Source organism: Megalobrama amblycephala, linkage group LG4, assembly GCF_018812025.1.
Source record: "Megalobrama amblycephala isolate DHTTF-2021 linkage group LG4, ASM1881202v1, whole genome shotgun sequence".
NCBI classification, from domain to species: Eukaryota; Metazoa; Chordata; class Actinopteri; order Cypriniformes; family Xenocyprididae; genus Megalobrama; species Megalobrama amblycephala.
Genome location: NC_063047.1, coordinates 40,891,330 through 40,915,409, shown reverse-complemented (window position 1 = coordinate 40,915,409; position 24,080 = coordinate 40,891,330). Strand labels below are relative to the sequence as shown.

Below are 24,080 nucleotides of genomic sequence, written 5' to 3'. Positions count from 1 at the left end.
TTTTATTTTGTTTTCTTTTACTCCTATGTATCTCCTCTAGAGTTTCATAAGAGATCTAAACAATGTCTTAAACTGTGCTCTGATTTGACAAGATACCAAAGAGATTTCAGTATGAACTCAAACATCAAATTCTTCCAAGACCAAAGCTATACTAGAAACATCCATTGAATAACTCTACACTGCATGTCAACAAATGTCTTATTGTAGTGGTAGATGAATTTAGGACAAAGTTGATACTTAAATGAAACATACTCCACTAAGTCTTCTGAGCTTTGAAAAAGCCACAGCATATGTGGTGTTAGCAAGGCAGTCTAGGTGGTATACTGAGCCCAGGTCTTTATCAGTGTTGAAGAGATGGGGAGTCAACAAAGAGTTCAACAGGTGAGACAGGCAACAAAGCAGGGTGGGGAGAGACAGCTGGCCAGCGAGCAGACACTCGGCCTGGGCTGCGGTGTTGGCTTACAGTCTCGCCCAATCCCCCGCCTGCCGAGCAAACACGCAAGCCAGCCCGCTCCCCCATTCAGCCAGAGATCTCTAGGACATCTGGGAGTCTGAAAGGAGAAAAGATTTGCAAAAGATTTGTGAAAGTCGATCTTTTAAAAGGGGGAAGTTGGCCAGTGCTTTAAAGACAAGTGACAAATGAAACCTCTGCCTTTATGCTGGGCATTGCGTTTGGTGAATAGTGGTGCTGCCTGAAGTGGAGTCTAAAAACTGGGCCTTGAGCCTAGGATTTCAAGAAAAACAAGGAATGGCCTAATGAATGCTGTCGATTCAGAAGTTATTTTGACTACTATACAACATGTGACACTAACCATTTTCATAATTCTTTTCTGTTTTGTAGGGAAAATGTGTAACATAAATATTGATGAATGTGCCATCAACCCCTGTCACAATGGTGGAACCTGCGTTGATCGAGTCAACGGTTTTACGTGTCTGTGCAGAGAGGGGTATCACGACAGTACCTGCCAATCACAGCTCAACGAATGCCTTAGCAACCCCTGTATCCATGGACACTGTGAAGACAAAGTCAATGGGTGTGTATTATTTACATACATACATTACCATTCAAAAGTTTTGGGACAGTACATTTTTTTAAATAAATATATACTTTTATTCAGCAAGGGCGCATTAAATTGATCAAACTGACGGTAGAGACATTTATAAAGTTTCAAAAGATTTTGAATAAATTATGTTTTGGTTTCTCAAGCACCAAATCAGCATATTAGAATGATTTCTGAAGGATCATGTGACACTGACTGGAGTAATGGCTGCTGAAAATGTAGCTTTGACATCACAAAAATATATTACATTTTAAAATATGTTCAAATAGAAAAAAGTTGTTTTAAATTGTGATCATTTTTCACAATATTAATGTTTTACTGTATTTTGGATCAAATAAATGCAGTCTTGGTGAGCATAAGAAACATTTTCATTTTACTTTTCAAAGTAGTGCATATCAAATCTAATAAACATATAAGCAGCTAAAAGTTCATAGATTTTTATTAAACCTACTAAACAATGTATCACAATCCTGCCTGAAAAACCAAGTAATACCAGTTTAAGGTGATCCAGTTGTTTTTTGCTTAATGACCAAGATGGTATACTGGGTCAAACCCTGCTAAAAAACAAACAAACAAACAAAAAACAGCTTAAACCAGCCTATGCTGATCAGGATGGTCTGTTGGCTGGTTTTAGACTGGATTTGGCACTTTCCAGTTGGTTAATCTGGGAGACCAGCTTGCTAGACAGCTAAACCAGCTGCAAACCATCTTGGCCAGGCTGTGAGACTTTGTTTACACCAGCTAAGACCAGCAGCTCAGTTTAAGATGTGACGTTTTGTTCAGCAATTCCATCAGCTGGTCTAGATCAACCTGTGATCAGCTAGGACCAGCCAGAAACCATGTACTATAAAATCACTTTAAGCTGGCTTTAACTGCTGGATTTTCCAGCAGTGGGAGATACAGGCCCAGATCTGTGAGAGAAAAAAAAAACAACCTTTAGCTACATGTAAAATTCAGATCTTGTGTCTTACAGATATAACTGTATTTGCGACTCTGGATGGAGTGGTGTCAACTGTGACATCAATAACAATGAGTGTGAGTCCAACCCCTGTATGAATGGAGGCACCTGTAAGGACATGACCAGTGGCTATGTCTGCACATGCCGCGCCGGCTTCAGTGGTTAGTATCATTCATTCTGCTAATGTACTGTAACTATGTGTGATGCCCTTTGACCCTCATATCAAACTCACCGTGTGTTTCTAACATTTGATTATAGGTCCCAATTGCCAAACTAACATCAATGAATGCGCCTCCAACCCTTGCTTGAATCAAGGAACCTGTATTGATGACGTGGCTGGATATAAATGCAACTGTTTGCTGCCTTACACTGGTATGAGTTTAGCTTTATTCATGACAGTTTTACCAGTTATGTAGCTTTGACTGTTTAGCTGTTTAAACCAGGGTTTCCCAAACCCCAGTGTTTTGCGAACCCCTGGGGTTCAGGAGCTGAAGTCATAATTTTTTTGTTTTGTTTTTTTTTTTAAATGAAAAGAAAATGAAACTCTCAAAAAAGATATTTAAAATAGATTATATATATATATATATATATATATATATATATATATATATATATATATATATATATATATACACACCTTTATTTTATGTTTACCATTGTCATGTGACCCTTTAAGGGTTAGTTCACCCAAAAATGAAAATTCTGTCATTAATTATTCCTCCTCATTTCGTTTCAAACCTGTAAGACTTCCGTTCATCTTCGGAACACAAATTAAGATATTTTTGATGAAATCTAAGAGTCCCTCCGTTGACAGCTTATGCAACTACTACTTTCAAGCCCCAGAAAGGCAGTATAGACATCATTAAAGTAATCCAGTGGTTTAACCTCAATTTTATGAAGAGACGCGAGTGCTTTGTTTGCACAAAAAACAAAATACACATACAATATACACATACAAAAAAAAAAAAATCAAATACTTCAAGTAAATATTTTAAATCAAAATCCATGACAATTAGCTGTTTTTCTGTGTTGATGTATTTACCATTGAATCAGGAAGTTGGGGTGGGCCATTTCTTCTAAACAGCCAATACCCTTTAGTTTAAGAAACTTAGTGAGAATGGGACATTTTCATTCTAGAAGCATTTTAATAAGCAAAATATAAAAAAACTAAAACACCTGAGTGTGCAAGATGATTCATCAATATTTTTTAATACATTTTCTTGAAAAGAAAATTAATTACATGTTTACATCTGGTAAAAGTTAAATTTCATACCTCAAAGCTAAAAAAACAAAACAAAACAAAACAAGTTTACATAAAAATTGGTTGTAGTTATTTATTAGTTGAGTAACTAAAAGCCTAAAAAACTAAAAACTTCATCTATTTCATAAATTCTGTAATTAACTTTTGGTTAATTTTACTATACTTCAGCCACTTTAAATGATGTGTTGTTTGTAGTTTGTGAAGTTACAATTTCAACGTCAGGAACAAGAGACCCCCCTCCATCAATCTAGTCCCTGTTTGTTGACAATGGCCCCCTCAATGAGCCCTGCAAGTATCTCTGTTGACAATACAGGAAAATGTGATTTCAGCAGACGACACATTCTTTCCTCTCACTGTGTTATTTGACAAAACAGATAATGATGTTCTGCCTCTGGAACAGAAATCATATTAATTCCCAGTGTCTTTCTTTTTGGAAAAATCCACAGAGCATCATATCAAGAATAACAAGAATCTGTTCATACCAGGGTGGGAACAGTAGCCTGTCATGTTTCCTGTTTGCCCTACTTCCTCTCTCACAGAAACGCAAATGGCCAGACAATGGCAGGAAAACCTGCTGGCTTCCTGCAGGGTCCGGCCGTCGTGGAAACAGATAGGCCAATGTGCTTTGCTTTGCTAGAACTGACAGGCTTATCTCCAACAGAGAAGAGAGGAATCGAAACAGAACCTGTGCTGAAACATAGTGTCACCTTCTAAATTTAGGCCTCCTTAAAGGAAGAACGTCTCCTCTTTAAAAAAAAAAGAAAGAACACCTTGAAAGACAGATTTATGCATAGAAAAAAACATATCTAATCTGAATGGAAGGTGTTTTAATGCTTTGTATTTTGATATATTATCTTCCAGGTGAGAACTGTGAGACCCTGTTGGCCCCGTGCAGCCCTAAACCTTGTAAGAATGGAGGTGTATGTAAGGAGTCCGAAGACTACGAGAGCTTCTCTTGTGTGTGCCCTGAGGGATGGCAAGGTATAAACCTAACAATAAATTCTGTCCTAGCATCAATATTATCCATAATAACTATATTCATATTTTGTGCTCTCCCTACCTTGTAGGCCAAACATGTGAGGTGGACATTAACGAATGTGTCAAAAACCCTTGTCGAAATGATGCCATCTGTCAAAACTCTATTGGCAGCTACAAATGCAGTTGCAAATCGGGCTACACTGGCCGCAACTGTGAGACGGACATTGACGACTGCAAGCCCAGTTAGTGTCCTGTTTCATCCTTATTTTGATCTAATGTAGGGATGTCAAGCTCAGTTACTGGAGGACCACTGCTCCAAATCTAATTAAACAACCTGAACCAGCTAATCAAGGTCTTCAGGATTACTAGAAACGTCCAGTCAGGTGTTTTGGAGCTACATTTTGCAGGACAGTGGCCCTCCATGAGCGGAGTTTGACCCATGATCTATTGTATCTTGCCTTGATGTCTAACCTCGTCCTTTTCCTCTAGACCCTTGCAGTAACGGGGGCTTCTGCAAAGACGCAGTGAACACCTTCACTTGCACCTGCCTACCAGGTTTTCGGGGCAGCAGATGTGAGGAGGACATTAATGAATGTGATAGTAACCCGTGTAAAAATGGTGCAAACTGCACTGATTGTGTGAACAGTTACACGTGTACCTGTCCACCTGGATTTAGTGGGATTCACTGTGAGAACAACACACCTGACTGTACTGAGAGGTAACAACTGCACTCTTATTTGTGGCAGGTTTTCAAGTGTAAATACTAGCTACAACAGAAAATTGTTACAATCAAGAGGTAAACCCATCTCCACTATCTTAGAAAAATATCAACAAAGCAGTAATGGATACACAGCAAAGAACAATTGGCCATTCTAAAATTCAAACCCTATCCATGGAAGACTCTATGAGAGAACACAGAAAAACTCACCTGTACAGCATCATTAGCATTAGACTAATATCTAATTAAACATATGTATTTATCCTTCTTACTCTAAAGCTATATAAAAACCTAAAATGTTTAATACAAAACACATAATAAAAATACTAAACTCATTGGTGAGAAGCAAATTTTCCCTAAATATACTGTAGTGTGTAGACTGCAACATGGCAGAATACATGACCACTGTGACCACTTCTTACAGAAACCCAACATGCCGATACCACAAATGGAGAATACTTACAAATAATTGTAAAATGTTTTAAAGAAATTAATAGTTTATTCAGCAAGGACATTAAATTGATCAGAAGTGACAGGAAATACATGTATATTCTTTTTCAAATAAAACATATTTTTTCCACAGATATATTAAGCAGCACAGCAAAACATTGATAATAATAAGAATTGTTTCTTGAGCAGCAAATTACCATATTAGATTGTTTTCTGAAGGATCATGTGACACTAAAGACTGCAGTCATGATGCTGAAAATTCAGCTTTGCCATCACAGGAATAAATTACATTTTCAAGAATATTAAAATAGAAAACAGTTATTTTAAATTGTAGTACTATTTCACAATATTACTGGATTTGCTGTATTTTATATCATAATAATAAATAAGAATAAATGCAGCCTTATTGAGCTTAAGAGACTTCTTTTTTTTTTTTTATCTTACAGACCCCAAACTTTTGAATGGTAGTGTACATTGTACTGTCATTCTGACATGCAAAGAAAATTTAATATTATGCCTCCATACATGGCTATCATAAAACCACTGATCTCAGCTCAGTTTTCAGAACATGACTGTTCAGGTTCAGGACTGAAAGTCAGCCAACTGATGTGCCTCATGATGAAAGTGTACCAGATAAAAGCTCTAGCACTCCTTTTTCCTCTGTTGTCCATTAGCGCCCCCTCTGGTGAACAAATGACAATGCAGCATCATAGACCATTATAAATTACCCGAGAAACTAAATGATGTTAAATTAATGTAGTAAATATGACTGATAATCTTTTTTCTTTTTCTTTTTTTTTCAAACAGCTCTTGTTTTAATGGTGGCACCTGTGTGGATGGCATCAACAGCTTTACCTGTCTGTGCCCAGCCGGGTTCACTGGTAACTACTGCCAGCATGACATCAACGAGTGTGACTCCAGACCCTGCATGAATGGAGGCACCTGTCAGGACAGCTATGGCACATACAAGTGCACCTGCCCTCAGGGATACCATGGCCTCAACTGCCAGGTAACAAATCACAGATATGGACACAAATTTAGTATGCATCCATCTTACATTCATTGCTTTCTCAGTGTTACACTTGCTGCAATTACATGGACTCTAATCGACTGTAATAAGAGTAGTAGCACTTTTGTAAGAAAAAAAGTCACATGTTAAATTTCATTTCGGATTGTAAGGGGGTGGTTTAAACCTTTTTTAAATCCATTCGATAGGACATGTAAATATTTGATCTGATTGAAAACCAAAACTGGAATGTTCTGAGCATGTGTAATGAAGTAGAAATGTAGTAATGATGTATAATGCATGGAACAAGCTGTTGTTGCTGCTGAATGGTGTCATGTCGTCCTACCAGTCCTTGCTTCGGACACTCATCCACAGATGCCTTGATTTGGGCGAGGGAAGGGGCTTTTTTACTGTTTGATAAATATAAGCAGCATGGCACAAAGCTTTTATGTACTCGTCGTCTTCAAATTAGGACCTGAAAATAAATAAATATTAAGTCTGCTTTCTACAAAGAAAAGAAGCAGTTATTGAAAGATGCACTAACAGTGGGAAACTGTATATTTGTGAAGTGTCCGCAATCAATTCTGATTTGAAGCTTGTGACATATAAACACACACATCAACCCAGTCACTATTTAGCATTCATGTAAACACTGTGATCGGATTCGTAAATTTAAACACAAGGTGTCTATGTAAAAATAGCTACCATTGGATAGTTATATTGAAAAATGAAAATATATTCGGTAGTATAATTCTAAAAATGGCTGAAAATTTCTGTTAATTCCATTTGTTTTAAGTAGTCAATGCCAGTAACTGATTAATTGATCTATTAAACTATCTGGAACACTTTACAAAAAGGTTTTATTGTTAAGGTAAGTTAACTAGTTAACTAATGACTAACAAATGGTCTAAGCCATCTAGTTAACTAATCTAGTTCAGTTAGTTGTATCTGCATTAATGCACTTTGAACTAACATGAACATTGACTAACATTAATAAAGGTTAATAAATGCTTTAAAACTATATTGCTTATTGTTAGTTCATGTTAGTTAATGGATTAACTAATGTTAACAAGTGAGATCTTATTGTAAAGTCTTAAGCCCCGTTTCCACCGCAGGAACTTTACCCAGGAACTAGGGACTTTGGGCTGGTACTCGGTGTGTTTCCACCGCAGGAACCAGGAACTAAAAAAAGTTCCGGGTAAAATTTCCCCCTCAGAAAAGTCCCTGATGGCGAGGTGGTACTTTTTCAAAGTTCAGGAACTTTCGGGGGTGGGACTAGGCGCTGAACATGCTGATTGGTCGGATTCACGCCGCATTTGATTGGTCGGATTCAAGCCGCATTTGATTGGTCAACTCCACGCAGCAGTAAATTCCATAATAACATTCTTCACAACTCTGGATAATTTTGATTGATTGTTTTCTTACCAATCTTGTTCTTTCTGCCCGATGGCGCGCGTTCGTCCCAGCCATCTCACGGTCGATGTCGGCAATTGTTGATAAGACACGTTGTCTCATTTTATATAGAGAATTACGAGCTTTCTGTATACGCTTTACTATCAGTGCTCGTCTGTTTTCTGCTGTTTGGTTCATTATTTCTTTAGTAAACCAATACACCATGAGCAGAAGCAGCATTCCTTGAATCTCCTCCATACTGCTTTTTCTGTCGCACAAGAATGATTACGGTCCGTCACTGACAGGAAGAAACAGTTGCGCGCAGTACTACGTCACCGGACAAATTAGCCTAATCTTCACGGTACTTTAGACCGCGTGGAAACGCAGAAGGCAACAGGTCTGGGGGGGACAAAAAGTTCCTGGGAGAAAAGTTCCTGGTACAATTGTTCCGGGTAATTTCGGTGGAAACGCGGCTTTACTGATCTATCCTTAATTCATATCAGCACTTTCAGATCTTTCACCAAAAAATAAAATAAAATAAAGAGATTTTAAGTCATGGATGCACAAGTTAAAATACAAACACTGGATGAATTCTTGTCTTGTAGGATCTGGTTAACTGGTGTAAGCCGTCTCCCTGTAAGAATGGAGGTATCTGCAGACAGAGCGGCACTAGGTATAGCTGCCAGTGTCAGACAGGCTGGACTGGTTTATACTGTGACGTCCCCAGCGTTTCTTGTGAGGTGGCCGCCAAACAGCAAGGTAGGTTTTTTTGTATATAAAAAAAACATCTTTGCCACTTACCACGTATTGGCGAGGCTGTTCAGAGTTTAACCAATCTGCTGTGATGTTTGCTTCTCCCACTTTTAGGTGTAGAGGTAGTGCGGCTGTGTCGTAACTCTGGACAGTGTCTGGATGCTGGAAACACACACTACTGTCACTGTCAGGCCGGATACACAGGCAGCTACTGTGAGGAGCAGGTGGATGAATGCATTCCCAATCCTTGCCAGAACGGAGCAACCTGCACCGACTACCTGGGTGGCTATTCCTGTGAAGTAAGTAAAGAATATCTGGTGGTTAAGGAGACGAATGACTGTAGAAGAAGACACTTTAGGTTAATGCCCACTAAATCTCCGTTCTTTGTGAAAGAATTGCTTGTTTGGCAAAGAAGGAAGAAACCGCCAAGTAAACAGAAACAGGCTTGTTTTATGTTTGCCATTAATTCACCTCGCTCTTTCTCTGGTTTCTTGAAGTGCGTGCCAGGTTATCATGGAGTGAACTGCTCTGATGAGATCAATGAGTGTCTGTCTCAGCCCTGCCAGAACGGGGGCACATGCATCGACCTGATCAATACCTACAAATGCTCCTGTCCCCGGGGAACACAAGGTCGGATATCACTTCATCTGTTTTGCTCTTTTTACCCATTCCACACTTCATTAATTAGGTCTTAACTGTTATCAGCAGGCTTAGATGTTTCTATTTGATTGATGTAGTCATGCTTAATTACATCTCAAAGATGGAGTTTTATTTCATAAAATGGACAGAAACTTTCAAGCAGTGTGTTATATTACCCAGTTGTATTAAATTTAACTGTCCTTTCTCTTTGTCTGTAGCTCTGTGATTTAAAAGCATCTTAGGGACACTCAATATGAGAGGAATGTCAATATAAATATATATTGATCTTAATTTCTTTCTTTATATTGCTTAAATTAAAGTTTTACAAAGCAAGTTTTGCTCTGTATTTTTATGCTTAGAGTATCACATTCTTAGCTTAGCAACATGCTAACATCAAATTCTAACATGACTCTAGGGTAAATCACAACATTACAAACTTCGATTTGAAGTAAAAAGTATTTTAAAAATCTGACAAAAACACAATGGTACAACTTTAAAGTGTACATAACAGCTTTAATGAGGGAAAGAACTACAATCCCATGAAGCATTGCGAATGTCAATCAAAATAAAGATGACGGATAAATATAGACATGCAGATTTAAAGACGTTGACTATGTATATAGATAATAATAATAATAATAATAATAATATAGTTTTTCACCAGGAATTCTGCTGTTAATTAATTGATATGATGAATGATTATTTAAAAAAAAAAAAAAAAAAAAAAGTTGAAATAATGCACACTTATGGCTTTAACAACTAGCATATACCATTGATTAACAACCTTGTAGCTGTCAGTCGGTCTGTTTTAAAGGTTTATGAGTTACCCTTAAAAATCAATTTCTCTATGGAGAAAATGAACGGGATTTTGACTTCCAGAACCCGTCAGCTGCACTCTGTTTCTATATTCCGTCAAATCAGTCAGTAATGACTATTATGCTACCTTAGAGGACAGCTGACTAGGTTTTGGAACAGAGCCTATATTTACATCTCTGCTAGAGTGTGTAAGAGCAGCTTTCATTACACCTTACCCCTCCACTCCTCTCTCAGGTGTGCACTGCGAGATCAACATTGATGACTGCACACCATTCACCGACCCCGTCACCCATGAGCCCAAATGCTTTAACCAGGGCCGCTGTGTGGACCGTGTGGGTGGGTACCACTGTATCTGCCTGGCTGGATACGTGGGGGAACGCTGTGAGGGTGACGTCAATGAATGCTTGTCCAACCCTTGTGACCCCCGTGGCACACACAGCTGCATTCAGCTCACGAACAACTACCGCTGCGAGTGTCGCACCGGATACACAGGTACAGCACATGCTACTGTGGAACATTTTGCTTTGATTTAGAGAGTAACGCTACACTCTAATCATGGTGTCAAAATGTGTAATAACCTTGTTTGTGTATCCCTACAGGTCAGCGCTGTGACAAAGTGTTTGATGGCTGTAAGGGGAAACCTTGTCGTAATGGAGGAACCTGCGCAGTAGCTAGCAACACTCCTCATGGCTTCATCTGCAAATGTCCACCGGTTGGTCATGATCTCTGATACATTTAGCCAGTGGTCCATTGATTGCTTTGCATAATTTTGATTCTGTTCTCACCTCTTCTGCCTTATTAATTCATACCCATTACGTAGGATATCAACTAATCGGGCAGATCCTATACACATCATTTACATAAATGGCATAAAATAATTAATTAAATTTAACTTTCTCTTTAGCTTTTCTATTTTAGTCACAAGGCTGCAGATTCATTCTAATATAATTGTCCTGCTAACATAGACACAAAGTCATTTTCATGCTAATATACATTACTGTTCAAAAGGGCCATTAAGATTTTTTTTTTTTTACGTTTGAAGAAATTAATACTTTTACTGAGCAAGGATGCATTAAATTGATAAAAAGTAACAATGTAAGTCTTTACTATAAAAAAAAAAATGCTTTTAATCTTTATATTAATCAAAGAATCCTGAATTTGTTTTACTATAGTCCATAGTTTCCACAAAAATATTAAGCAGCACAACTGTTTTCAACAATGATAATAATAATAATGTTTCTTCAACACCAAATCAGTATATTAGAATAATTTCTGAAGGAATTTCTTACATTTTAAAATCAAAAACATTTGTTTATATTTGTTTATTATATTTTCAATTGTAATAATATTTCACAATATTACTGTTTTACTGTAATTTTATCAAATAAATGCAGCCTTGGTGTGCAAATGAGACTTCTTTAAAAAACATTTAAAAAAATATTACAGAACCTAAACTTTTTTGAAAAAAAAAGTCACTAAACTGTAATAAATAAATTTGTTTAAATCTCATTTAGGGTTTTACAGGCTCAACCTGCGAGTACGACGCTCATGCTTGTGGGAGCCTCCACTGCAAAAATGGCGGTACATGCGTTTCTGGTCACAAGAGCCCCAAATGCCTGTGCACCCCTGCCTTCACTGGTCCCGAGTGCCAGTATCCCACTGAGGGTCACTGTACCACCAATCCCTGCTACAATGGAGGCACGTGCGAGTACATCTCAGAGGCCCCATACTACCACTGCATCTGTCCTACTGGCTTCAATGGCCTCTTCTGCCACATCTTGGACTACAGCTTCCCAGGTGGCTCTGGTCGAGACATCACACCTGCTCCAAATGTGACTATGAGCTGCGAGATTGCAGAGTGTGAACATAAGAAAGGCAATAAGATCTGTGACAGCGCATGTAATAATTATGCCTGCGATTGGGATGGAGGGGACTGCTCACTGAACTTCAATGACCCGTGGAAGAACTGTTCGGCCGCGCTGCAGTGCTGGCGCTATTTTAATAACGGGAAGTGTGACGAACAATGTCACAATGCTGGATGCCTCTATGATGGATTCGACTGCCAGAGACTGGAGGGCCAGTGCAAGTGAGTGCTACCTGAGAGTTTGGCGTTACCCATTTATACACAACTTTTAATGATTATGTTTACATGTCCACCAATAATGCGACTATTTCTAATAATCAGAGTAAGTTTTTGATTGTAGTAAGATGTTTACATGACACTAGCAGAACTCTTCACTCCAGTTTACATGCAGTTTTCATTACTCTGATTATTTGCTCGTAAGTATGGTTATACCACGCTCAGATAGGTATACAGTATGGATGTTACCAGCCATTGTTTTTATCTACACACATCAATTCAAAATACATTTTTATGGACGTATTGGATATTATTCGGCACCATGATGAACATAGCAATGCCGGGTTTGCCTACACTGCTGTCGCGTTCTTTGCACCATCTGGATGAAGATGACTAATGTCACAGATTTCATTCATGAAGTTGTTTGAACATCACATACATCCATGTACATCCGAGCACTTGCGCACTTTGGTCAGAGCAGTAATAAGGCAAGGCAAGGCAATTTTATTTAAATAGCACATTTCATACACAATGGTAATTTAAAATGCTTTACATAAAAAGGAAACAGATACATATGAATAAAAATGGAATGCATAAGAAATAAAAATAATAAAAACAGAGAACACCACTGTCTGGATGGAAGAGTCAGGGAGTTTCAGAATATTTGTCAGGTAGCTGTGCATTTAAACAGTACCCTTGCAGACAAATCTTCCCAGAACCACCAGGGCTAACTCAACTTTGTTTTCTAATAATGCAATTAAGGCATTTACATGCCTGTTTACTGCAATTAAAATAGGCATACACTGCCTAGTTTAATGCGATTGTGATTACTGCGATTAGGAGTTAAATCGCATTCGTTTAATCGAAGTATTGCATTTACATGAGGTAAAGTTTAATCGCAATATTGCCAAAATCCAATTATAATCGCATTTTGAGGGTGCATGTAAACGTAGCCAGTGTGTAAGGTCTATTGATAATCAATGGATTTCTTGTTTCAACTTCAATTTGGAGAAACAAGTTGACGCTAAAAGGATCATGCTGAAGAGAATTTGTCAGGGAGTTGTAAAACTGTGATTCCAGGTCTGAATTTTTTTTCTAGTTAAGCTCAGCTATGAAATATTTATTTTGCTAGAATGATCTATTAAATGCTTTTTAATTTCTAAGTTTAAATATTTATTAAATGATTTTTAAAATCCAGTGTTAGCCAGTGTTTTTAAAATGGCTATTCAAAATGATAAATTTTAATTTATTATGAATTATGTCAGAGCCGATGGCCTTCCGAGCAGTGCTTCGACATGTAGCATAGTTGCGCTACAGGCGCAACAAGTTTGAGTCCCTGGTGCTCCTTTCCCAGCCCCGCCCCCTCTCTCTCCCACTTCGCTTCTTGTCTTCTCTCCAGCTATTCTGACTAAATAAAGGCACAAGCTTGAAGTCCAGCCATCAAGACCAGCTTGAGAAAGCTAATGGCCATAAATGGCCATCTAGAAACTTTGTAAAAGCAGAATCAGAAGCTTTATCATCTCTGTTTTCCAGCTTTAATGCCATTTCTAAATTGTGCTCTCCTCTCCTCTCTCATAGTCCACTCTACGACCAGTATTGCAAAGACCACTATGCAGATGGCCACTGTGATCAGGGCTGCAATAATGCAGAGTGCGAATGGGACGGGCTGGACTGTGCCAACAACATACCCGAGAAGTTAGCTACTGGACTCCTGGTTGTGGTGGTCCACATTATGCCCGACCAGCTCCGAAACAACTCCTTTGGATTTCTGCGGGAGCTCAGCCGAGTGCTCCACACCAACGTCGTTTTCCGGCGCGACCGCAAGGTGAGGAAATGATCTACCCGTATTACGGCAACGAGCAGGAACTGAGGAAGCACAACATCAAACGATCACTAGATGGCCGGAACGATGTTTCTAACAACGTCATGAGCTCAGTAAAAAGCAGTATTTACAATATAGTAGTGGAAGGAGGGAGAAAACGCAGAGAACTGGACGAGATGCAGATCAAAGGGTATGTATGTTACAACAGAGCTCTCATTTGCTTTTAAAATATGTTTGAATAAAAATCAATAAAAATCATGCTTTTTGATTTTGATTTCAGCTCGGTGGTATACTTGGAGATAGACAACCGCCAGTGCTACCAGCAAACCTCAGAGTGCTTTCAGAGTGCGAACGATGTGGCGGCTTTCCTCGGAGCCCTGGCTTCCAGCGGCAATCTGAATATGCCTTACGTCATCGAGGCCGTCACAAGTGAGTGTTTGGCACGAGCATTGTCGTGTGCCTCACGTCTTCCCATAATGCCTTTAATCAAGACTAGGCCTCCCATCTTACTGCATGTATTCAGTAGCAACCCCCCTCCCCAACCTTTAACCCCACCGCCTCCTACCGCGGATTACAGGGATCACTTTGAAGTTTGTGCGTTTCTTCCTTATAACAATGAAGCAAATGTTCTTTGTGCATTAGACAGACTAAACAATCAATGCGGCAGTCTGAGGGCAGATCCACTGGCTCCAGGCACCGAAAATAGCTAATTGATGCAAATCATGTTAACTCATTTGGCCCAACAAGACACTCTCACATACATGCATATAACCCATACATGGCATGAATCTAAAATGATGGGGGCTGCTGCAACCTTAACCTTGTTGAATGTACCAGGACTTAATGCATCTCCAAGGGTTTAGGTGAGCAGAGTTTATCATTTCAAAATCGTTAGTGGAGAGAGCTTGAAAAAAAGAGAGGAGAAAAATTGATCGGGAGTGTGCTAGAAGTTGGGAGTCTTTGTTATCTCGAAAATCCTAATAAATCCTTCGTCTTTACAGCTTAAAGTGTGCGCGGTAATTTGAAGTTCATTAATCCCTCCCTTTTTTTCCCTTAAAGAAGAACGGGTAAAGTTGTCTCCTGGTACCCTGGGCTGAGAAAGGGGAGAGGAGGTGTTCTTTCTTTTCTCTTTTTTCTGTCCTCCTCCTTTTCTTATTTGCCAGCTCCTTCTTTTTGATGAGAAGCGGTTAGCAATTCTGATTACCACGAACGCGTGCCTCGCTCTAGTTTGTCCGTCCAGCTCCAGCAATTTGTGGCTCATTGTTGCGTGAGGAACATATTCTTGTCCATTCTGTGGGTCTGACATGTCAACTGTGCTTCCTGTGGCAGGTAAGATTGATGGACCGTCGCCCATAGAGCTCTATCCCGTCTACGTGGTTCTGGCAGGACTGGCGTTGCTGGCCTTTGTCGCTGTGGGAATGGTCGCTTCCCGTAAACGCCGCCGTGAACACGGTCAACTCTGGTTTCCGGAGGGTTTCAAGACCAGCGAGCCCAGCAAGAAGAAGAGGAGGGAGCCAGTTGGCGAAGACTCTGTTGGTCTGAGGTGAGTTCGCCGCGTCATCTTCGGATGTCAAGTTTGAAGGGACAAATTATGGATGGAAGAAAACTTTTTCATTTGAAGTAATGATTATTTTGTTGAGTTTAATTGAATTGAGTAGTTTTAGGAAGAGAGTGGAAGCTGATAATCAGTGATGGCTTTTGGTGTTGGTGCGCAGTCTTTAAAGTAGTTTTGCTGAGATGTAGTAATGTGCTAAAAAAGTTATTTCAGCATGTGTGACGGGTTATTTTTCTGAAAACAGGCCACTTAAGAACTGTTCAGACATTTCATTAATGGATGACAACCAGAATGAATGGGGAGAGGAGGAACCATCAGACACCAAACGCTTCAGGGTGAGCAGAGCAGCTCTTCACATTCTCACTGACGAGATAAAAGAAAAACAGAAAGCGCAAACATCAAATTTACATAGAAGTTAATTTAAAAATTTATATTCTTTCATTAATTAATAGAATTAATTAAAAAATCCTTTTCAATTTGTTAATGTCTCATTCTCCTCTTTTAGTCTGAGGAGCAGGCTATTCTTGATTTAGATGATCAGCCTGATCACCGGCAGTGGACGCAGCAGCACTTGGATGCAGCTGATCTGCGCATCCCATCCATCGCTCCCACACCCCCTCAGGGCGAGATAGAGAGCGACTGTATGGACGTCAATGCCCGAGGACCAGGTTAGGCATTGTTGTATGATTTTTTTATTTTTATTTTCAATTTCTTTTCCCCATGTAATACTGATTTTGTTATTGGGTATTGCTGATTTTTTAGTAACAAGAGAACAGTAATTATAATGTGAATTTAATTAATATATATATATATATATATATATATATATATATGTGTGTGTGTGTGTGTGTGTGTGTGTGTGTGTGTGTGTGTGTGTGTGTGTGTGTGTATATGTTATAATAAATATATAATGTATAATAAAATGTTATTTATTCAAATTTAAATAGCATTTTTAAATTATCTATTTTATATAACATTTATTATTATATAATTTGATATACAAAGGATTTCTATTACAGTAAATGCTGTTCTTTTGAACTTTCTATTCATCAGAGAATCCTGAAGAAATTGTACACAACTGTTTTTAACATTGATAATAATAAATGTTTTTAATAATAATAATAAATGTAATAAATAAATGACATTTTAAAATATATTCAAACAGAATTTTAAATTGTAATACTTTTGAATGGTTGTGTGTGTGTGTGTGTGTGTGTGTGTGTGTGTGTGTGTGTGTGTGTGTGTGTGTGTATATTAAATTAAAATGTGGCCTCATTGATCAGATAATTAAGTAGTATTAACTAGTAGACTTTTGCTTATTTTTGTCAATTTTTACAACTATATATCTATGCAGGGAAATCATTTTATTTATTTAGCTAACAGATATGGAGATATTCATTCAAAGACTATATAGAAAGACGCTGCACTCCTATTAGTTATGAATGGGAGAAACTGCAACGCGCAATATGGCGGAATATGTCCCGCCTTCTAAGTAAAAGAGCCGATCACTGATTGATAAAGTCATTTCGTCACTGCAGCTGCCGTTAGAAGCTCCGGCTCCCATGGAAACCTGAGACTCGCGCTTAGGACTGCACATGTGCATTGGCTCGTCTAGCCTGAAAATAAGCTTTTTAACACTATTTGAGCATAAGAGTTGTTTCTTATGCTCAAATAGCGTTAAAAAAGCATATTTTTCAGGGACAGTTCATGTCAGTTTTTGAGATTTCAGGATTCCCCCATTCAAATAGATAGGACTTGGTCTTGGATGCCCGAAATAGCTGCCCAGAGGCATTGCAAATATGGCCGCCGAGTGAACAGACTTTCCTTGAAAGGGACTTTGATTCATTCTAATTTTTTCATGAGAACTCAACCTGCAAAAAAGGCATTCTTTGCTTATGGATTACACCTGTTCCCCAGTTTGCACACAATATGTGTGCATGCTGTCGAGTGCTGGGATGAGGAACTGAATTGAGCTCTAAGTAGGAGTTAATGCTCAGGGCCCTATGGGAAAAGGAATCCACTTCAAAGGCTCTGACTGAAAGCTGTAAACCCTGAGGACTGAGCACATTTTTACCAGTCTTAACGATTTATCCTGTGATATTCTGCTTACATGTGTTTTGTTAATTAAAACTCTTTATGAAATGCTCTTCTCTTTCTATAAGCACCAAATATACCCCTGACAAGATTATGATAGTCAAAGGCAACATTCTTTTAGTATCTCTTTGCAAGCCATTTTTCCTTTTTTTTTCCTCTTTGTGTGGATTGATGTTTTTAAATCGACCAAATCAGGCCTGATTTGGGAATAGCTATTCTTTTGAAGCCGAGAAGCCCCTGTCGAAGTCAGCAAAGAAAGCAGCTTCTCAGAGGTGATAATACTCAGTTTTACCAGCGGTTGAAATTTCAAAGTGTGGCCTGCATCCCTGAGCTTTACCAAACCGCCACGCTTGATTACAATCCGTTATCGAAGCGATCTGGGGTGATTCAGGAAGGCAGCACGTCAAATCCAACTTCGATTTGTTTGTTTCTTTGCCGTTGCTTTTGTCCATCACTTGAAGGAAAATATTTCTTTAGATTGCCATTAGACTAGTCCTACTCAAAGGAAAGATTTTGGTCCTTCAATGGAGTTTCATTTGTCCCAGGTTTTTCTCTTCAAACTGTTTAGTAGAAATAACAATGAAAACTGGGCATTTTATACATTAAAATAAATTCTGAAGATGGTCTTTGTGGAATTTTGAATTTGATAAATGCTTAGTATAAAGCATCAGCTACATAAATAAATGTAAATGTAATTCTCTTTTTCCTTTTTAGATGGCTTTACTCCTCTCATGATTGCATCCTGTAGTGGAGGAGGGCTAGAAACAGGGAACAGCGAGGAAGAGGAGGATGCTTCAGCAAACGTCATCAATGACTTCATCTACCAAGGTGCCAACCTTCACAACCAGACAGACCGGACGGGTGAGACGGCTCTACACCTGGCTGCCCGCTATGCCCGCTCAGATGCTGCCAAAAGGCTCCTGGAGGCTAGTGCAGATGCCAACATCCAGGACAATATGGGACGCACTCCATTACATGCTGCTGTGGCTGCAGATGCACAAGGAGTCTTCCAGGTATGTGAACCAGGACTGCATTAGGGAATACAGTATAAATTAAGGAGGTTTAATATTCTGGATTTCCATCAACTGATGATTATCTCTGTTTTTCTCTTCCCCCTTATGCAGATTTTGATACGGAACCGTGCCACAGACCTAGATGCCCGCATGCATGATGGCACCACACCTCTGATACTGGCAGCAAGACTGGCGGTCGAGGGCATGGTGGAGGAACTCATAAACTGCCATGCTGATGTCAATGCCATTGATGATTTTGGTATGACTATTACATTGCCTTACTTAATTCATTCACTTGTATGTAGCATACACTACCGGTCAAAAGTTTGGAAATGCTTGTTATTTATGCTTCTTATCTTTAAAATCTTTGTAAATGATCTGATCTAAGGTTAATTTTCAAATGCTTGACAAAGAACAATTGTGGGAAATAAATAAATAATACATACATAATTATCATTAATAAACATTTAATGTATGAGGTTATTATTATTATTATTATTATTATTATTATTATTATTATTACTTAATGTATTAATTCAGAAAACAAAGGCCAGGTGGCAAAAAAAATGTTTTTTTTAAATAAATGCTGTTCTTTCGAACTTTATGTATTCTTAAGAATCCTGTAAAAAATCATGGGCTCCACAAAAAATATTAGGCAGCACAACTGTTTTCAACATTGATAATAATAAGAAATGTTTCTTGAGCACCAAATCAGCAAATTAGAATGATTTCTGAAAGACCATGGCTGCTGAAAATTCTGCTTTGCCATCATAGGAATAAATTACATTTTAAAATATATTTAAAGGGTTAGTTCACCCAAACATGACAATTCTGTAATTTATTACTCACCCTCATGCCGTTCCACACCCATAAGACATTCGTTAATCTTTGGAACACGAATTAAGATATTTTAGTTGAAATCCGATGGGTCAGTAAGGCCTCCATAGGGAGCAATGACATTTCCTCTCTCAAGATCCATAAAGGTACTAAAAACACATCTAAATCAGTTCATGTGAGTACAGTGGTTCAATATTAATATTATAAAGCGACGAGAATATTTTTGGAGCGCCAAAAAAACGAAATCTAGAATGCATTCGAAAACATTATTTTGTTTTTTTGGCACTCAAAATATTCTCGTCACTTTATAGTATTAATATTGAACCACTGTACTCACATGAACCGATTTAAATATGTTTTTAGTACCTTTATGGATCTTGAGAGAGGAAATGTCATTGCTCCCAATGGAGGCCTCTCTGAGCCATCAGATTTCAACTAAAATATCTTAATTTGTGTTCTGAAGATGAACGAAGGTCTTATGGGTGTGTAACGGCATGAGAGTGAGTAATAAATGACAGAATTTTCATTTTTGGGTGAACTAACCCTTTAAGTATTTTAAATTGTAATAATATTTCACAATATTACTGCTTTTACTGTATGTTTGATCAAATAAATGCAGCCTTGGTGACGATAAGAGAGTTCTTTAACATTTTAAAAAATCTTACCAACCCCAAATTTTAGGTTTTAAAAGTGCCCTCGAATGAAAAATTGAATTTATCTTGGCATAGTTAAATAACAAGAGTTCAGTACATGGAAATGACATACAGTGAGTCTCAAACTCCATTGTTTCCTCCTTCTTATATAAATCTCATTTGTTTAAAAGACCTCCGAAGAACAGGCGAATCTCAACATAACACCGACTGTTACGTAACCTTTAAATAATTTAAATTTTTGTTTTGTCTATAAATTTTGATGACTTAACCATCTTCTAAAATGTGGAAAAAGATGATTAAAGTTGATTCCAAACATTTGACTGTTAATGTATATACTATAGCAAGATAAATGTCATATTTATTACTATTGTATGTTGTTTTTCTTAGTGAATGTACAGTAAGTGAGCAAATGCTGAAGCAATTTCTTTTTGTGCTACAGGTAAATCTGCTCTTCATTGGGCAGCAGCTGTGAACAACGTAGATGCGGCGATGGTGTTGCTTAAGAATGGAGCAAATAAAGATATGCAGAACAATAAGGTAAGCAGCACTTGATTTTTTAAATCACAAATAACGCTTTGTGTTATTGAAGACATTCGCATTATACTCAGATTAACTTTATAGTACAAAACCGTTGTCATATTCAAAATGCTTTTGGCTTACCAATTATTTTCCCATGTTCAGGAGGAGACTCCTCTATTCTTGGCAGCAAGAGAAGGAAGTTACGAGACTGCTAAAGTTCTGCTCGAGCATTTTGCTAATCGGGAGATCACAGACCATATGGATCGGCTCCCACGGGATATCGCTCAGGACAGAATGCATCACGACATTGTGCGGCTCATCGACGAATATAACCTGGTCCGCAGCCCTCCCATGCACAGCGCCCCCCTCTGCACCACCCTCTCCCCACCTCTCTGCTCTCCCAACGCCTTCATGGGCAGCATGAAGCACTCCATACAAAGTAAAAAGCCCCGCAAGCCGAGCGCAAAAGGCATCGGTTGCAAGGATGGCAAAGATATGAAAGTCAAGAAGAAGAAGGCACAGGATGGAAAGGGAAACTTGCTCGACAGCTCGGCTGTGCTCTCGCCAGTGGATTCCTTGGAGTCGCCCCATGGGTACATATCTGATGTCGCCTCCCCACCCCTATTGACATCACCCTTCCAGCAATCGCCCTCCATGTCGCTCAATCACTTACAAGGCATCTCAGATACCCACATGGGTGTCAACCATCTGGGCATGGGCAACAAGCAGGACCTGGCCCACATACAGTTCGATCCGTTACCCCCACGTCTCACCCATCTGCCAGTGGCCAGCTCTAATGGCTCAAACGTCATGAACGGCCAATGCGAGTGGCTTGGACGGATGCACAATAGTATGGGTTCGCAAAATCAATTCGGAGCCATGAGGAATGCCTCAGGTCAGGCCAACCTTCACCAATCCGGCATGATGACGTCTCTCCACAATGGCCGCCCCACTGCCCTGTCTCAGATGTTGAACTATCAAAGCCTGCAGAACGCGCACCTCACCACACAGCCGCATCTAATGCAGCAGATGCAGCAGAACATGCAACAGAGACCGCAGCAGACAGGCGTCCAGCTGCAGCACCAGAGCTCGAATCCACCCAGTGGCGTGAGCCAGAACTTCATCGGCAGTGAGCTGGGTGGCCCGGAGCTCCAGCAGAGCGCAGGGAACAGCATGCCCATCCACACGATAATCCCCCAGGAGACCCAGTTGCTGAACCCGTCCTCTCTGGGCCCCAGCATGGCGGGCACGCAGTTCCTGACGCCACCTTCCCAGCACAGCTACTCAGCCCCCATGGACCCCAACACCCCCAGCCACCAACTCCAAGGGCCTGACCACCCTTTCCTCACGCCGTCTCCAGGTTCACCGGACCAGTGGTCCAGCTCGTCGCCCCATTCCAACATGTCTGACTGGTCGGAGGGCATTTCCAGCCCTCCTACCAGCATGCAGTCGCAAATCGGACATATACCAGAGCAGTTTAAATAGAACAATAATTAAAAAAATAAAATAAATTAAGGCACACTCCATAAGCCTGCTTACTGAAGGGTCATTAATATGCCTCTTGTACTAACCATATATTTTTTTTAATTTATTGATATTTTGTTATTTATACTTTTTTTTCACCATTTATTTTTAAATTTGGGCAAAATAAATAATGAAGAAGAAGGTCAATTTTTTTTTAATAATGTAATGCTATTGACCGCAATACACTGTACTCAAATGTACACACTGGGTATTTATTGGTCTTAAAATAAGCCTGATTTTTTCTTTTCTTTTCTTTTTTTTTTTTTTGTTCAGTTGATTGGTCTTTTTTTATTGATTTATCTTACCTAATACTGTATAAATTTGTAAAAATACAAAAGTTCTTGTACGGGCATTTTAGAGAGCACGTTTTATACAACAAACTTCAGTGTTAAAGTAGATTTGTGTTGTTTGCAACAAGCTGCTTTTCCGTTATTAGAAGACGAATGATTGAATTTGCTACGTGTTATGTCTGATATTTGTTTTGGTTAGGTTCTCATTTTTGTGTTTGTTACAAGGTTTATACTACAAATAAGTAGTGGTTTTTATAATTGAACATTTGTATAGTTCAAAGTGATTTTGCTCTTCCTTTTTCTTTCTTTCTTTCTCTTTCTTGTACATTAAATTGCTGCAAAAAGCAGATTTCTAAATGTCCACTGTGAATGTGGATGTGAAAGTGAGGATCTGAGCTACTTACAGGAAAGACTTGATATTTACCTGTATAAAACAGGTGCCAATATCAAGTACTCTGTATCTTTCCTCCAGTCTTGTAGAACTGGTCACGTGGCCAAAAGTGTCTGGGGTTTTATGGAGGTGTTTCAAATTGAACTTCTCTTTACTGTACTTCCAGTTTTGTATCTTCGTTTGAGCCTATGGCTAATGTAAATAGATATATTGTATGCGTTTGTCATGTAAACAGGATTTTGTTTCAGAAATCTTAAGTGTGCCATGGAAATTTGAAATATTTTAATGCTACGTAGTTATGTTTTCTATCATACGCAGAACGTATATATATATATTTTCTCAGTATCACTGGGGTAGAGACAAATATAATAAATGTATACACACAAACGAATAGAGGATATGCCATATAAAATAACACAATTAGATGATTTATGACTCACTATTTATTGACCACCAATAGTTTTCCACAAAATCACAAAAAACAAGTTAAAAGGTCCCCATAAAGGGCTCTGGTGGTGTCATATATCCTCTTTAAGCCATCAGTACTTCAGAGTTCATCAGATTTGAACAGCACTGAGTATACAATATCTGTAAATGTTACCTATCTGCAAATGTGTAGTTTACATGCAGAGTATTTTCTGTCAGTTCTACTGTCTGTACAAGTTTCTTTGAATAATAAACGATACCACTGTGTATTCAGATTTCAGTCTTCTTGTATCTCTGTCTTTTTTTCTCTAACTCTTTATTTTATGGCCTATTTAGCTTATATATCAAGCTGTTTTTAAAAAAAGAAAAAAAAAACCAATTAATATCAAAGGATAAAGCCCTTACAAACAGCAACTGAAAACAGATATTGACGAAGCTAACATAGCAATACCAAGATGGGTCTGAATATCCGAGAAAAAGGTTTAATTTTTTCTTGTATTAATGAATATTATTTACAGTATATCTGGGGCTGCAAATCGTTTATTGGCTTGCAGCGCCATCTGCTGAAGTGCAATGACTATCAACAGCGCCATCTGCTGCTGAGAGGACAATGCATGTAATGCAGTCAACGCATTTCAACTAAAACTTGGCTGTTGCCAAACAGCCTTCAAACTAAGGAACACTTTAGGCAAGTACTCTTTTTGTGAGGATCACCCATAAAAACTTTGTTCTGGGCCCCACAACAAAACTCTTTGTGACTACTGCAGTCAAACTCAAGCAAGTCAAGCAAATTCTTCCTTCACTGAATTATTCCAAATTCTTCAGTGAGGGGTCACACAGACCT

At 38.7% G+C, this 24,080-nt stretch overlaps 1 protein-coding gene across 1 annotated transcript in view; it reads left to right on the top strand.

Moving 5' to 3' along the window:
- The window catches only part of notch1b (notch receptor 1b), a 53,847-nt gene extending 30,331 nt beyond the window's left edge, over window positions 1–23,516 (top strand). The window contains 23 exon segments of the mRNA XM_048189338.1: window positions 842–1,034; window positions 2,035–2,180; window positions 2,278–2,391; window positions 4,142–4,261; window positions 4,348–4,500; window positions 4,748–4,976; window positions 6,234–6,435; window positions 8,430–8,583; window positions 8,692–8,876; window positions 9,075–9,207; window positions 10,267–10,524; window positions 10,632–10,744; window positions 11,547–12,118; window positions 13,691–13,926; window positions 13,929–14,124; window positions 14,215–14,363; window positions 15,264–15,477; window positions 15,734–15,824; window positions 15,995–16,157; window positions 18,298–18,596; window positions 18,708–18,855; window positions 20,526–20,623; window positions 20,768–23,516. Of these exon segments, the coding sequence (XP_048045295.1) occupies window positions 842–1,034; window positions 2,035–2,180; window positions 2,278–2,391; window positions 4,142–4,261; window positions 4,348–4,500; window positions 4,748–4,976; window positions 6,234–6,435; window positions 8,430–8,583; window positions 8,692–8,876; window positions 9,075–9,207; window positions 10,267–10,524; window positions 10,632–10,744; window positions 11,547–12,118; window positions 13,691–13,926; window positions 13,929–14,124; window positions 14,215–14,363; window positions 15,264–15,477; window positions 15,734–15,824; window positions 15,995–16,157; window positions 18,298–18,596; window positions 18,708–18,855; window positions 20,526–20,623; window positions 20,768–22,090 (5,489 nt within the window). The 3' untranslated portion in view covers window positions 22,091–23,516.
- The last annotated feature ends 564 nt before the right edge of the window (window positions 23,517–24,080 follow it).